At 50.5% G+C, this 13,749-nt stretch overlaps 1 protein-coding gene across 3 annotated transcripts in view; it reads right to left on the bottom strand.

Moving 5' to 3' along the window:
- WWC1 (WW and C2 domain containing 1) overlaps positions 1-13,749 on the bottom strand; it is a 150,220-nt gene that overhangs the window by 28,192 nt on the left and 108,279 nt on the right. For all 3 annotated transcript variants that reach the window (XM_073231957.1, XM_017650315.3, XM_073231958.1), the window contains 6 exons: positions 11,011-11,100; positions 9,670-10,205; positions 6,397-6,505; positions 5,853-5,933; positions 5,124-5,210; positions 3,791-3,983 (listed from right to left, as the gene is read on the bottom strand). In XM_073231957.1, the coding sequence (XP_073088058.1) occupies positions 3,791-3,983; positions 5,124-5,210; positions 5,853-5,933; positions 6,397-6,505; positions 9,670-10,205; positions 11,011-11,100 (1,096 nt within the window). The remainder of the gene's footprint in view (positions 1-3,790; positions 3,984-5,123; positions 5,211-5,852; positions 5,934-6,396; positions 6,506-9,669; positions 10,206-11,010; positions 11,101-13,749) is intronic.

Genomic DNA, 13,749 nt, shown 5'->3' with positions numbered 1-13,749 from the left:
AACTGCATCTTGATTTCAGAGATGATAAAATGCGAAAATCATGTGTACCCTAACATCTGTGATATAGAGAAATGTTAGGTGATTGAAAGTACCCCAGAGAAAAATAATACAGGGAGAAGGGATAGGAGGAGATAGAGGAGTGGAGGGGGGCATGTGATTTTAAACAGAGTAGAAGGAAGGTGACATTTGGGTCAAGCCCAGAATGAGGTGAGGGAGTGAGCCTTGAACGTCAATACGTGGGAGAACAGAATTCCAGTCAGAAGGCACAGCAAGTGTAAAGGCCTGACGCAGGGAGTGTGCGGTGTACCCAAGGGGCACAGGAGGCTGGAGGAAGAGCCTTGGTATGAATACTGAAAAATGAGGAGGAGAGCCCAAGGGCCTTGGAGGCCAGGCCCAGGCCCAGATGTTGACTCTAGGTGGAGACAGAAGCCATTGTAAGGCTTTAGGTAGAGGCGGGGCATGTACTGACTTGTAATTTAATAGGACTACTTTGGCCTCTGTGTTGAAAAGAGATGAAGCAGGACAAGGACAGAAGCAGGGAGACCCAGCAGGAGACTGCTACCCAATCCAGGTGAGAGACGACAGTGAGTCAGGGGCAGCAGTGGGAAGTGGTTGGGATATGGGGCCCTTCTGAAGGCGGAGCTACCAGGAGTTCCTGAAGGATTGACTATAGGGCACAGGAAGAGGTGACTCAACGGTGACCCTGTAGTCTCTGGCCTGGACAGTGGAAGAATGGGGCTGCCATCAGCTGAGATAGTGAAGATACAGGAGGAAAGATCAGGTGCTTGCTTGTGGACATACACATCTGAGATGCCTACTGGACTGGCAGGCAAAGATGTGGAATAGGCAGCAGCTAAATACTGCAGAGATAAGCCGAGAGGCCTAGGCTGGAGCCACACATTTGGGATGGTGTTTGAAGCCGGAGAACAGGCTGAGATCACCAATGCAGTGAATGCAAATAGAAAAGGGTAAAGGAGCAAGGGCTGAGCCCTGGGGCCCTCTGACAGTTACAGGTCAGGGCAATGAGGAAGAACCAGCCAAAGAGAGAGAGAAGCCAGTGATGTGGGAAGAACTAGGAGGGCAAGGGGTCTGGGCAGCCAAGTCAGAGCAAAGATGTCAAGGACGACAGAGCGAGCAGCTGAGCCAAATAAGTTGGCAGTTGATAAGCCAAGAGAGATGAGGATGGAGACCTGGCCACTGGATTTAGTAACAAGGAGGTCGCTGATGGCCTTAGACCAGAGCAGGGGGAATGTAACGAACACATTTCTGGTGGAATGACAAAGGCAAAAGCCCACATGGGTTAGGCCCCAAAGAGAACGTGAATACCTCTTTCACATTTAGCTATGAGAGAAAGGAAAGAAACAATGTAGTAGCTGGAGGTAGAAGTGGGGTAAAAAAGATTTTTAAGCACATGAAAATAGCAGCAGTGTTGACATATTGATAGACCACATCCAGAAGAGGGGGGAAAACAGGGAGAGGAAAGAGCAGGAGAATAACTGTGGGCATGGTGTCCTGGGGAGAGTATGGCCTTAGATGGGAGCAGGGGAACCAGGAGAAATGCAGAACCTGTGAGAACAGCTAGGTGAGGGGTGGCAGCTCTCCCCTGGTTCCTTCCATTCTCTCAGAACTGACCGTGGCGCAGGAGCATCAGCGGAGGGAGGGTAAGGGTTGGGAGGAGCTGCTGGGGGTTGGAAGAGAGAGGGGAGGAGAACTCACCACTGGGATGAGCAGAAGGGAGACGCAGAATAAATGCGGGGAAGCATTAGGGCTCATGTGGGGTTTACAACCACAATCTTAACACGAGACCTTACAGCATGGCTGTGTGTGTCTTTCTCCAACTGCACAGGTAGCAAGGAGGTGGAGACTTCACTTTGACAGGGCTGAGGTTTTGCCAAGTAAGGATGGCAAAATAGGAATGGGCCAAAGAGATGCCATAACGTTAATGATGGGATATGAGTGGGGCCTGGGAGAGGGCTGTGTTATCAGAACCTGTGCTGAGTGGCTCTGAGCAAAGCAGCTGGGGAGTGGGCACCAGGGGCCCAGCTGGAGAGCCTATGACCTCTTTGAAGGCCACGCCAAAGCCCTGGGGACAACTGTTATCTGCAGTATCAACGAGGGCAGGCCGTATATTCATCCAAACACAACTCAGTTCTGGGGACACGAGAGAGAGTCAAGTAGCCCCCTGACAGGTAGGAATAGTATGATGGCTACCTGTAAGAAAGTTGGAGTCTCTGTTCACATCCAAGCTTCTCCACTTTTTCACTGGATGCTCTGAGCAGGTGACTTAGCTTTTCTGGGACTCGACCAGTTATCTGTCAAATGGAAGTAGTCCTCATACTTCTTCCTAGGGCTCTTGTGAGAATTAAATGAGATACTGCCTGTAAAGTTCTTAGCCCAGGACAGACACAGAGCCATTGCTTAAGATGGGTACTACTGTTGTCTGGCTGATTACATGGCTCACAACAGCAGGGATTCCACAAACCAGCAGTGGAGGAAGATGGTGCAGGGGCACACTGCCCTGTCTCGTGTCTCTTCCTTGCTTCCTCCTCCAGCCACCAAAACATGACAGCCTGACACTCCATGTCCCCACAGGATACGGGAAAGTAGGTTTCCCATTGGCCAGGGACAGGGACAAGCCGCAGAGGGATGTGCAGTTTTGGCTGCTGTCATGGCAACCAGCAACAGCCAGCCTTCAAGGAGGAAGGAGGAATAAAAGGCATCCAATTAGGAGAAGAAAACAGGATTGAGTCTCTTCTCGTTTAGGAATGCCCAGGGCTGAGGAAACCCTTCTCTGGGTTTGGAAAAGCTTTTTTTGCTGTTGTTCAGAAAGCCACTCACAGAACTCTTGCATCACTTCCCACCTGTGGGACAGTGGTCCAGATAGCACTACGCTGGCACAGAGCAACACCAGGGGTCTAACGCGGTGGGCTTCAGAGGAGGACGTGCTGGGCTCCGACTGCGCTCCTGCCATCTCCTCACGGTGCGACCTTGGGCAAGTTCTCTCACCTCTTCGTGCCTCAGATTCCTAGCCAGTATAACTACCTTTTTTATAAAGTCATAGTGAGGATCAGTAGAGATCATGATGTGTGTAAGGAGCTTAGCTCAGAGCCTGCCACATAAATTGCATCCAATCGACACTTACAACTGCATTACTGCCAGTAATAATAACAACAACATAAAGGGGAGGAAGCTGTTGAGCACCCCAGCTGAAGAGGAAAGGGACGGGAACTGATATGCACTGAGCACCTAGTGGGTGCAGACACTATGCTGCTTCACATCCCCCAGAATCACCATCACTTGGGAGCTCTTAGAAATGCAGTCTTAGCTCCCCCAGACTTGCTGAGTCAGAATCTGCATTTTAACCTGAGCTTCAGGTAATTTGTATGCATGGTAAGCTTTAAGAAGCACTGCTTTAGCACCTTATTTAATCTGCAGAGAATCATCTGTGGTATAGGCAGTGCTATCTGGATTTTACAGATAATGGAACATACTGAGAATTAAATAGTCCTAGGGGACATGGCGGGGAAGGACAGGGCTGGTGACTCAGCCTCAGGCACAAGGGATGTGGTCCTACAGGTCCATCCCAGAGAAAGGAACGTCCCACTCCCCCATCCTCTGCTCCCCTTACGTCTGAGAACACTGTTCACCTGTGGAAGAGTTCCTGCCTAGAACCCACGATGAGCTTGACTGATACCACAACCTGTTTTCTCCAAGCCTTCCCCCTGAAGTGTAGGCAGACCACTCCCCAGAAGGATGGAAGGCTGAACAGACAGACAGACGCAGGTCTCACCAAGCACTCCTCCAGGTGGCTTCTGTCAGAGGTACAGACATCTACTCTTAAGGTCTTCTGGTGAAGGGCCGGATAGGACATGGACACCCAGAACACTTCGTTGAACACAAGGGTGTCCACGGCGTCCAGGGGCCGCGTCCGAAAGAGGCAGGTGGTGCTTTCGGAGCAGGGAAGGATGGCCACGCGAATGTTCCTGGAGGGAGACAGAAACGCAGGAGAGCCTAGGTCATCCCCTGGCTGGTGCTGATGTATTTGGCTAAACAGCTGCCGTGAATCCCCAAGAGAACACTGGTGCACGTTGTGAGGGAAGCAGAAAGGGCCCCAGGGAAAATACATGGCACACTCTCCCTTCTCCTGAATCCCTCCATTCCTTAGAACCTCAAAGCATGAGCAGCCTGAGGCCGACAGTGTGAGAACATCTGTGAGCTTGCTGGCTAACACTGAGGAATCCTCGCACAATTGCTGGTAGGAAGGCAAAATGCTACCACCCCTGCAGAAGGCAATAGGAAATCCCAACTACAGATGCTTTAACCTTTGACCCAGATGGCTTACTCCTAGACACCCCTGCACAAGTGCTGATGAAATATGGATAATGGTATTCATTCTGGCACTGTTCACAAGAGTGAAAGACTGAACACAACCCTGATATCCAATCCTGTCTTCCTTCTGTTTGGCCTGCTGTCCTCCTGCCTTCCTTCCCCGACATGCTGCACCCCCAGATGCTGGTTGGGTGCAGGCGACAGCAGTTACCAGCTCCCATGATGCCCTCGAGGCCTCTGGTCTCATTAAAGGAGAAAGATGTGGGCAGATGAGTGCGATGAAATGCAAAGCCAGTCGGCAATGGCAAGAGCCGACAGGAGGAGAGTGCAGGGACTTGCTGTGCTATCAACTGTAAGGCAATACCTCTCTTGGGTACTGTGACAGGCACTGACTCCTGAGAAAGGCAGACCTGTCCCCTCCTGTGTGGAACACTTGAGCTTAGAGGAGATAAAAGGTACCATGACCTTCTTTTTCACAAGGCTCCAAGTTCGCAAGGGCAGGAGTTTGCTCACCACCCCACTCTTAGTGTTGGCTCACGGTAGGCACGCAGGATGTATATGTGAAGGAATCGGAGCTGTCTAGCATGTCTTTATCACAGATGCTGTCTTAATAGTCAGCATGTTTGCTACCACACCTGTACCTACATGCACAGTACTGACACTTTACATTGTGGTCATATGCGTTCAAATACCCCTATTTATTTTACAGGGCCTGTGGTCAGAGCAGGAACACTTCCCTGGGGATATCTGGAAAGGGGGAGAGGATAATCCACACCTGTCAGCTACATACTCACACTTTCTGGTCTTGTTGCAGCAACAGAGCAGAAAGGTTACTCAGCTGAATGATTAATATTGCAAATTGCTTATTCTTCTCATCATACCTGAAATGAAAAAGGGCATAGGGAACACTTATTAGTAACACATTTCCCTCCTCTCTGAGCCACAGACATGGCTGCTGGCTGCTCGGGGGACTGTGGGGAGCTACAGAGCACAGGCCTGGCGTGCTGCTGCTATGCAGACATGGTTCCAGAGCTGACAGACTGAATTTTTAAAGAGAAGCCGGAAAGTTGTGTGTAATTTCCTGATATTTAAATGTTGGCAGTTAATTCCTATTTTAAAAAATTGAGTCTATCCTGTAACAGGAGAAAACAAAGCAGGAACAACAAATCTGGGCTGCAGCCCTTGGGGTCAACTGCAGTCCTGAAACCCTGATGGGATGGCAAGACAAAAGCCATGGCAAGTGTGACCACGGGGACCAAGAGGCAGGAGGTCCTGTCCTGGTCTGTCTGTCACTGCCCGGCTCAGTGAGATGGGGGAAATGACAAGGTCCTCAGACTCTCATTTTTCTCTTTTATAAAGTGGGGAGCTGGGAGGCAGGCTAAGAGCTGCCCCCCACAGAGGTCCTGCTGGTTCTGCCTTCCTCCCCAAGCAGGCAGGAAGGTAAATGCTGTTACGATGCTGCAGACAAGGGAGAGACCCCACACAGACCACTCCCCTCTGCTCTCACCCTCCCCGTCACTCACTTCAGGGCCATCTGAACCCGGGTTGCACCCACTGCTTCTGATTCATCACTGTCAAAAGCAGCAGCTTCTGAAGCACCCAGTCTGAAAGGCAATGTGGGAAAGAAAGAGGCTCAGGCTTCCCTGTGGTGACCTGGGGCCAAAGTCATCTTCCAGAAGCAGGGTTCTCTGGGAGGCTGTGGCTGGATCCTCCAAGAGGGAAGTTTGGGTCAGCTCGGCCTCCCCGTGGGCCTGCCTTCCCACAGATGCCATTCCCTCTCTTGAAGGGGCAGTCCTTTCTCCAGCACCTGCTCTCTGGGCCGAACACTTTCTGACAGCAATCACAGAACTAGGGCTCTCCCAAATTCGAGGTGCCCCCAGTGCCAAGAGTAGCTGCGCTGTCTGCATCTCTGGCACAGCCCCATACAGGGCTGCCCGGCGGAGGCGGAGCTCACCCTTCCTTCCTGTGGCACGCCTTCCATGCAGGCCCCTCCCACTGACCTGTGCGGCCCTGGGCTCTACCCATTCCCGAGTTCCCAGACAGAGGGTGCCGGACTCAGGGACCCACCTCTGCACGGAAGCCTCATAGACACCACTGTCCCCGGCCACGGATTCATCTGACACAGCAGCTGAGACACAGGCCACTTTCAGGCCACACCCCTGGGCTGTATTCACAGCTGCAGGAAGAGGGAAGAAAAAGGAGGGATGGCAAGGAGGGGTTTAGGAACCAGGATACTGTCTATGCAACACACACTTACTGTGTCCTTAGATAGTCCTGCTAAATTCCAACCCCTCTGAGTTTTTACCAAGGTCCTCCCTCACTTTTGGGTGAAGGAAAAGAGAGCATATGATTCTGTGTTTAACATTCCACACTCAGGAGTCAATGTGCCTGGGTTCAAATCTCAGCTCCACCACTTACTGCTTCATGACACTAGGACATTGACTGAACTTCTTCAGGCCCCAGATTCCTCATCTGTAAAATGGGGGTACTAATACCTACCTTGTAGGGCTGTTGGGAGGACTCAGTGTAGAGCCTGGAACAGGGGAAGTGCTCTACAAAATTCAGTACCACTATCCTTATTGCAACTGTCTTTTTCATCACTATTCTGATGCCTTCAAGATCAATCTCTACACACCTGAGGCAAAATAAAAGCCCCTGGACCCTAGGAAGGTAGAAGGGGAGGAAAAGGAAGGGCTGGAGCCATGTCTCCCACTCGGCCTATCCCGTTCCACTCCTAACTCAGCTCACTGTCTCAGCCCTGGACGGAGGCCCTGGAACGCCTCTGACCCTGGACTCAGACAGGAGCACTCAGTGCACGCTGCTCATTTCTTCCTCCCAGGTGATGGCAGGTGACAGCGAGCCAGGCCCATTGCCAAGTTTACATCTTCCAAGATGAACAGGATAGTTCCTGACCTCTGCGCTGTGAGAAAGGCCAGATTCAGGCCCTGCAACCTCACAGCCAGTACTTCTGAGCACCCACTGTGTGCCAGGCGTCAGGGCAGAGAAGAGACTGGGGCGGGGCAGGCTGGGGGAAAGGATGGTGACAGAGAGCCTGGGGCAGCCAAGCGGCCGTCTGGGTGCGGCTTTCCCAGCCTGTGTCCCACACCTGCTGCGGCTGGCAGAGACCTCCCGCCTTCAGACCCACGCATCTCCACCCTCCACTGAACCACTTAAGGAGATTAATTTGTCTGCTGACTGAACAGCGGCACTAATCGCATAACCTGCTTAGCATCTGAGCTCAGCCTGGTATCATTCACTGCAAACAAGGCTTCTGGAGATGCCATGAAGGAAACGCCATCCCGAGATATGTGCCATCTGTGGCCCACAAGCCCCAAGGAGGTTGTGGTGGTGGTGGGGAGACGTCACTCCTGGAACCTGGCTGGAGTCCCAAAGTCCCTGACTTGGCTTATCACCACCATTAATCAGGGAGCATTGGGAACACTTCCTGAGCCTTGTTACAGGTTCCACCCGCACCCCCTCCTCTCCAGGGAACAATTTTCTAAAGTTTGCCACCTGCTGCAGTAGGAAGCCTGTTTTTATTTTTGTTTGAGAACACTCAGCAAGACTCCTTTCCTGATGAGAGAGCCCCAGGGATCTCTCAGCTCCTAAGGAAATGTCTGGCACTCATCCAATAGAGTCTTTAATTAACCAGGAAATCTCGTCTTCCCCTTTGCTTCCACTGGCCCCTTACACAGGAACGGGTAATTGTGGGCATGGCAGCAGCCCTCCCACCCATTCCCAGAGCTTTAAGGCTGAGATGGGTCCCGCTTCTCCCAGCTGGCCTCACAAGGAGCCGGGAGCAGGAACGCACTGCAGACAGAGCCGGCACAAGTCTTAGTGTGGGTTTGGAGAAGGTGGTCCTTGTGCCACTCATGACTCTACTGCTTCCCACCCGTGACACTGACCTTGGATCAAGTCATTTAACCTCACTTTTTCATCTGTAAGATGAGAATAAAAATAGCACCCACCTCACAGAGTTGATGTGAGGCTTAAATGAGTAAATATGTAGAGCAGTGTGCTTGTACACCTATACTTCATAAATCATAACAAGGAAAGCCTAGGAGCCCCATGTGAGCTTACTGGGCACCCTCCTCAGTCCTGATCTTCATACCAGGTGGGCATGGTGGGACCAGCAAGCACCAGGAAAGTCTCAGGACATTCCTTGCATCCTAAAAGGGATGACTATAAAGAGGTGGGGTTCCGGAGTCAAAAAAATAAAAACAAAAAACGGATGCCAATCTCTGTTTCTCCAGAATGGTTTGGACACCTAGGACAAGTGACATCATCTCACTGAGCCTCTGTTTCCTCATCTATGAAATGGACATAACAGAGGCACCCTATTTGATATATGAAGAGCACTGCCCATCTCAAAATACATCCCAATGAATATTGATCATTATAATGCATTATATGGTTGCTGCTAAAGAATTTTTCTCCTAATAAATCTCAGCTGTCATCATCATCATCTTCTGTTTTGAAGATTCCAATTATAATTTCAATCCATACCAGAATGTTCTTTCTGACCCCAGGCAGAATGGAAGTCAGATTATACCACGACCTTGCTCCAAATGGTCACCTGGGTACCTACTGCAATTAGGATAAAATCCAAACTCCTCACTACAGCCATCTGAGCCACACGTGACCTGGAATCTGCCTGATTTTCTGGCCTTGTTGGTGACCCCCTATCTCTGGCCCCTGTCATAGCCCCTTGCCTCTGGCCTCAGAGACTATGCTCTTGCTTTTCCCAAGGTTGGCTCCTCCTCACTGTTCAAGGTACCATTCACTGCTCCTCAGTGTCCAAGCCAGCGTTTAAATGTAGCCTTCCTTTACAACCCAGTTTGAACTGGCAGCCCCACCCCAACCTGAAAGGCTCCATCCCATCCCCTGTTTAAGATCCTTCTTAGTGATTCTATTGGTCTAGTTGTAGTTATTGTCTGTGCTTTCATTTGCATGTATGCTTCATGGAACAGGGATGCTATTATCCTGTGACTAAGCTGGTGCCTGGCACACAGCACATTTGTTGAATGAATGAATGAATCCAGGCACACCCATTAGAAAATGACCTGGCATTTCGTTTCAGGAGGTACTTGATAAGTATTTGTGAAATCAATGAATTCATAATGGAAAAACCCTCAGCCCAGAACCTAGGACATAGTATATATATAACAAATACCTACCGAATGAATACATAAATCAACATACCATGTAACAATCTGGCACACAGCAGCCAGTAAGCACTGACCATAATTATCACTGGGGTCAACGCTCAGGCCTGAGCACAGTTTCCACCTTCCTCCCTCCTTGTGGGGCCCACCCACCCTGGGAGGTGCTGCTCTCTACCTTGGCTCAGCTGCATGCCCTGTGTTCCCGGGTCTTCCAGGCGGTACCTCTCCCGGGTGCTGCTGCCAAGGCTCAGTTCACCAAGAGTGGCACTCAGTTCCGGGTCTTCAAACTCCAGAGGGCTCAGAAAGGCATCTCCAGCCAGGAGGGGGTCAGCAATGAGAGGAGAGCAGGGTGGGGATGGGGAGGAGAGGGAGGAGCGGGGGGACAGGGAGGTCAGGGACTTCGGGGTGCCAGACAGGGAGCGCAGGGCCTGCAGGCGGCTGCCCCCCTCCACTTTCTGGGTCTTGGCCACCTCATCTTCGTGGATGGTGGTGATGCACCCGGAGGGTCGGAAGCCTGTGGCCCCCTCCAGGAGCATGAACTCCACCTTGCTCTGCAGTTCTGAGTCCAGCTGCTCAAAGGGGTCATAGTAGAGGTCGGTGAAGCTGGCCGAGGTGGAGGAGTCCAGGCTGGAAGCGGCCAGGGAGCCCCGGCTGGATGTGAGGGAGCCAGGGCTGCTGCCCGAGGACAGGGACTGCATGCTGCTCGAGAGGCTGGGGGCAGGGAGAGGGGAGAGGCTGAGGACACAGAGTGAAGCGGGCCTTGTGGAACTCCCCGCATGGCTCTGAAAAGCACCACGGGCACTCAGAATACATTATATTCTTGGGCGCTCTTGACAGTTTTGAGGGGAGACCTTGCACCCTGACCGTTTCCCTAAGGAGGAAACTGATACCCCAGGAAGCTCACATAATCAGAAATTGGCAGAGCTGGGAAAATGAACTCAAGTCAGCTGCCTTAAAAGTCCAATTTTTCCTCTGTTTCCCAAACCTCCATTGGATGCATTACATTTCATGTTCTTTCTCCCTATTCAAATCCAACCCAAAATAATATTTCTCAATATTTTTCTTCAAATCAACTCCCCATTTACAGTTTAATTCATTTACCTTAAAAGGGAACTTGATATCCTAAGTGTAATTTTAAAAAGTACCACTACAAATAGGAGGTGGCCATTAAAAGTATCAGATGAAAACAAAATGCTATTAAATTCCAATAATGCCCTGTTGCTGGCCAAGGCCCAGCCTGACACCTATTTAGCATCCAAAGGCGGCCTTCTCCTCAGTGTTATCAGAGGGACTGAGGGAGCTGCAGTCTGGAGAGGTGAGGGACCCTGCCTCCTCCGACCCGCCCCAGTCACGCCAGGCTCAGGCCAAGTCCACTGGACTAACCACCTGCCTGTCGTGATGCTGAATGTCCACACTGAAGCCACAGAGGACACGTGAAGGGCAGAGCCTGGGCTGGGCCCCGCCAGGATGCCTGTATCTGGATACCCCCAGGGGAGCATTCACTGCCCCCTCTCACCTTTTCAGCTGGGAATGCAGAGTGGCTACCTGCCGGGTGGCTTCCTCCAGTTCCCTCACCAGTTGGTTCCTCTTGCTGTTTAGCTTTAACCTGAAGGGAGAGAGGGAATGAGCGGGGGACCCCCGAGGGATCCAGCCTCCATCTCCCTAAAAGAGGAACCATAGGCATGTACTCATACTTGTACAACTCCACAGACCCACAGAAACATACACCAGAAATTTCTGGAAGCACTTTACTATGATGATTGGTGAGATGCGGCCTCTACATATTATCCTATAGTAACTGCTATATTCATCACTTACTACGCAGCAGGAGCTGTGCTAGGAAACCTATGACATTGCTTTCATTCATTTGCACAATAATCCTGCAAGGTAATAATGATTTTTACCACTTTACATATATGAGTTGAAGGAACTGAGATTCTCAGAGTTAAATAATTTACTTAAAGCTGGAGAATTAGTGGTAGAATTAGGATCCTTCTCATTTTTTCCCCTCCCTTCTCTCCTTCCTTCCTTCCTCCCTCCCATCCATCTATCCATACATCCACACACCCACCAATATTTGCTGAGTGCCTGCCTCATACTAGACCTTGCTGTTGGCACTGGGGATAAAGCTGTGAGCAAAACAGACTTGCTTCTGCTTGTATGAAGCTTACATTCCATGGGGGAGGTTGCGAGGAGGACAGATATTAAGAAAATGCTCAAATATCTAATTAACACATTGTAAGACAAGGTTCATGGAATGGTAGAAATGAGTAAGTTTTAACTGGCAGGCGAGCCACTCTGAGCAAGTAACCTGTGGCTGAGCCTGCTGGTGCTCACCCAACTTGTGCTCTCCATAGCTTCCTGGGTCTCCAGCTGGACCCCTTCCCAGCCTGCCTTGCAGCTGGGTGGGTGAGGCATGTGACCAGGTTCCAGCCAACATAGGATGTGACAGAAGTGATGCTCATCAGGCTGAAGTAGTTAAGAGAAGTGGTAGTGTGTACTCTGCTATCCCTTGGATGACTCCTATGACCTAAAAGGGAGGTGCCACAAGACAGGAAGAACCTGGGTCCCTGAACGACCAACCACAGAAGGCTGCCTATCAGCCAGGAATACACAACTGGATGCTAGGAGGCAAGAAATAAAATTATTGTGTCAAGCCATAGAGATTTAAGGAGGTTGTAGTAGTTTCCCTTGACTAGGAGAGTACTTTAAGCTGATCAGAAGGAAGAACCTGGAGTTGGCCAGGAAAAGAACACTCCAAGCAGGGAGTTTCAGCAGAGACCTCTTTCATTTTAAGGTCACCATGGCTGCTGTGAGGTAAATGGGCAGGAAGCTACAGACTAAACGCAGAGAGAAGTTACGATGTCTGGGACAGTGTAATTCTGATGGCATGGACTGGGGTGACACTGGAGGAGACAGAGACAGGTGCATGGGCTGGAGAATGGGGGAGGCCAAGGAAGTAAATGTGGATGACTTCGACGTGACTGTCATGAGCAACTGAATGGATTTTGGGATGGCTTTTGTTAAGACTGTAAGGTAGGAGGCAGACCAATCTGGGTAAAGAGAAGAGTTATCTTATGGATGTGCAGATATGAATGCTGAACAGGTGGCTGTTGGAAAGGTGGGGAACCACCATCACAGGGATCACTATGTGAGAGATTACTATCTGTTATAGGCTGAATTGTGTCCTTCGTCCTCCAATTCATACGTTGAAGTCTTAACAACTCAGTATCTCTGAATGTGATTGTATTTGTAAATTGGACCTTTAAAGAATGAAGGTAAAATGAGGTTGTCTGGGTGGGCCCGACTCCAGTATGACTGTTGTGCTTCAATAATAAGGGGAGATTAGGACACAGAGACATGCATAGAGAGAAGATGGTGTGAAGACATGGTAGATACCACTTGTAGAAGGCCACCTACAAGCCCAGGAGAACAACCTTGCCAACATCTTGATCTTGGCCTTCTAGGCTCCAGAACTGTGAGACAAGAAATTTCTGTTGCTTAAGTCACCCAGTTGTGGTACTTTGGTTGACAGCCCTACCAAATGAATGTGCTATCTGAGAGTAAAAATACAAAGGGGGAACAAAAAGCGGTGGCAGCCAGGACTGAGCTTGGAGGATATACAGCATTCCAAGGTTGAATGAACTGGCAACAGTCAGCAAGGGAGCCAAAGAGAATGGGAACAGAGAGCCAGAGAGGACCTACAGGGGTGTGATCGCATGTCATTAAACCTAGGAGCAAAGACCTGCACCGATCATGTCTGATATCCGATACTAAATCCCAATCCAGTAACGATCTTCCTGGAGGCAAAACCTATGTGTTTAGAATGAACCACTGGGTACAGGCCCATGTCTCAGCCCCTAGCCTCCTTGGGTGGGCTCCAGGGAGTGTGTTGGCTCCTGGAACGGCTTCCTCTAACCATACTTCAAGATCTCTTGATCTGGCCATCCAGCCAGGCTGTGTCCATGCAAATTCATGACCTGGGCTGCTCTCCAGGACCAGCTAGATGAGTGGTTCTCAGCGTGTGGCCCACAGACCTCCTCTGTGAGGAAGGGAGGAGAGCTAATGAAGTGCTCATTCCTGGGTCTTCCTTAGATCCACTGAATCAGAAAATTGGGGGCAGGGCCCAGGAATCTGCATCTTTCTTAAGTATCCCAGGGGATTTTTAGGCACACTAATATTAATAAACTGCTTCACTGATTGGGGATTATAAGGCAGGGACTATGCCTTGCTCTCCCAGCACCCAGCAAGGTGC

Source organism: Manis javanica, chromosome 1, assembly GCF_040802235.1.
Source record: "Manis javanica isolate MJ-LG chromosome 1, MJ_LKY, whole genome shotgun sequence".
NCBI classification, from domain to species: Eukaryota; Metazoa; Chordata; class Mammalia; order Pholidota; family Manidae; genus Manis; species Manis javanica.
Note: the sequence above shows the minus strand (reverse complement) of the source record. Positions and strands in the feature narration are given on the sequence as shown.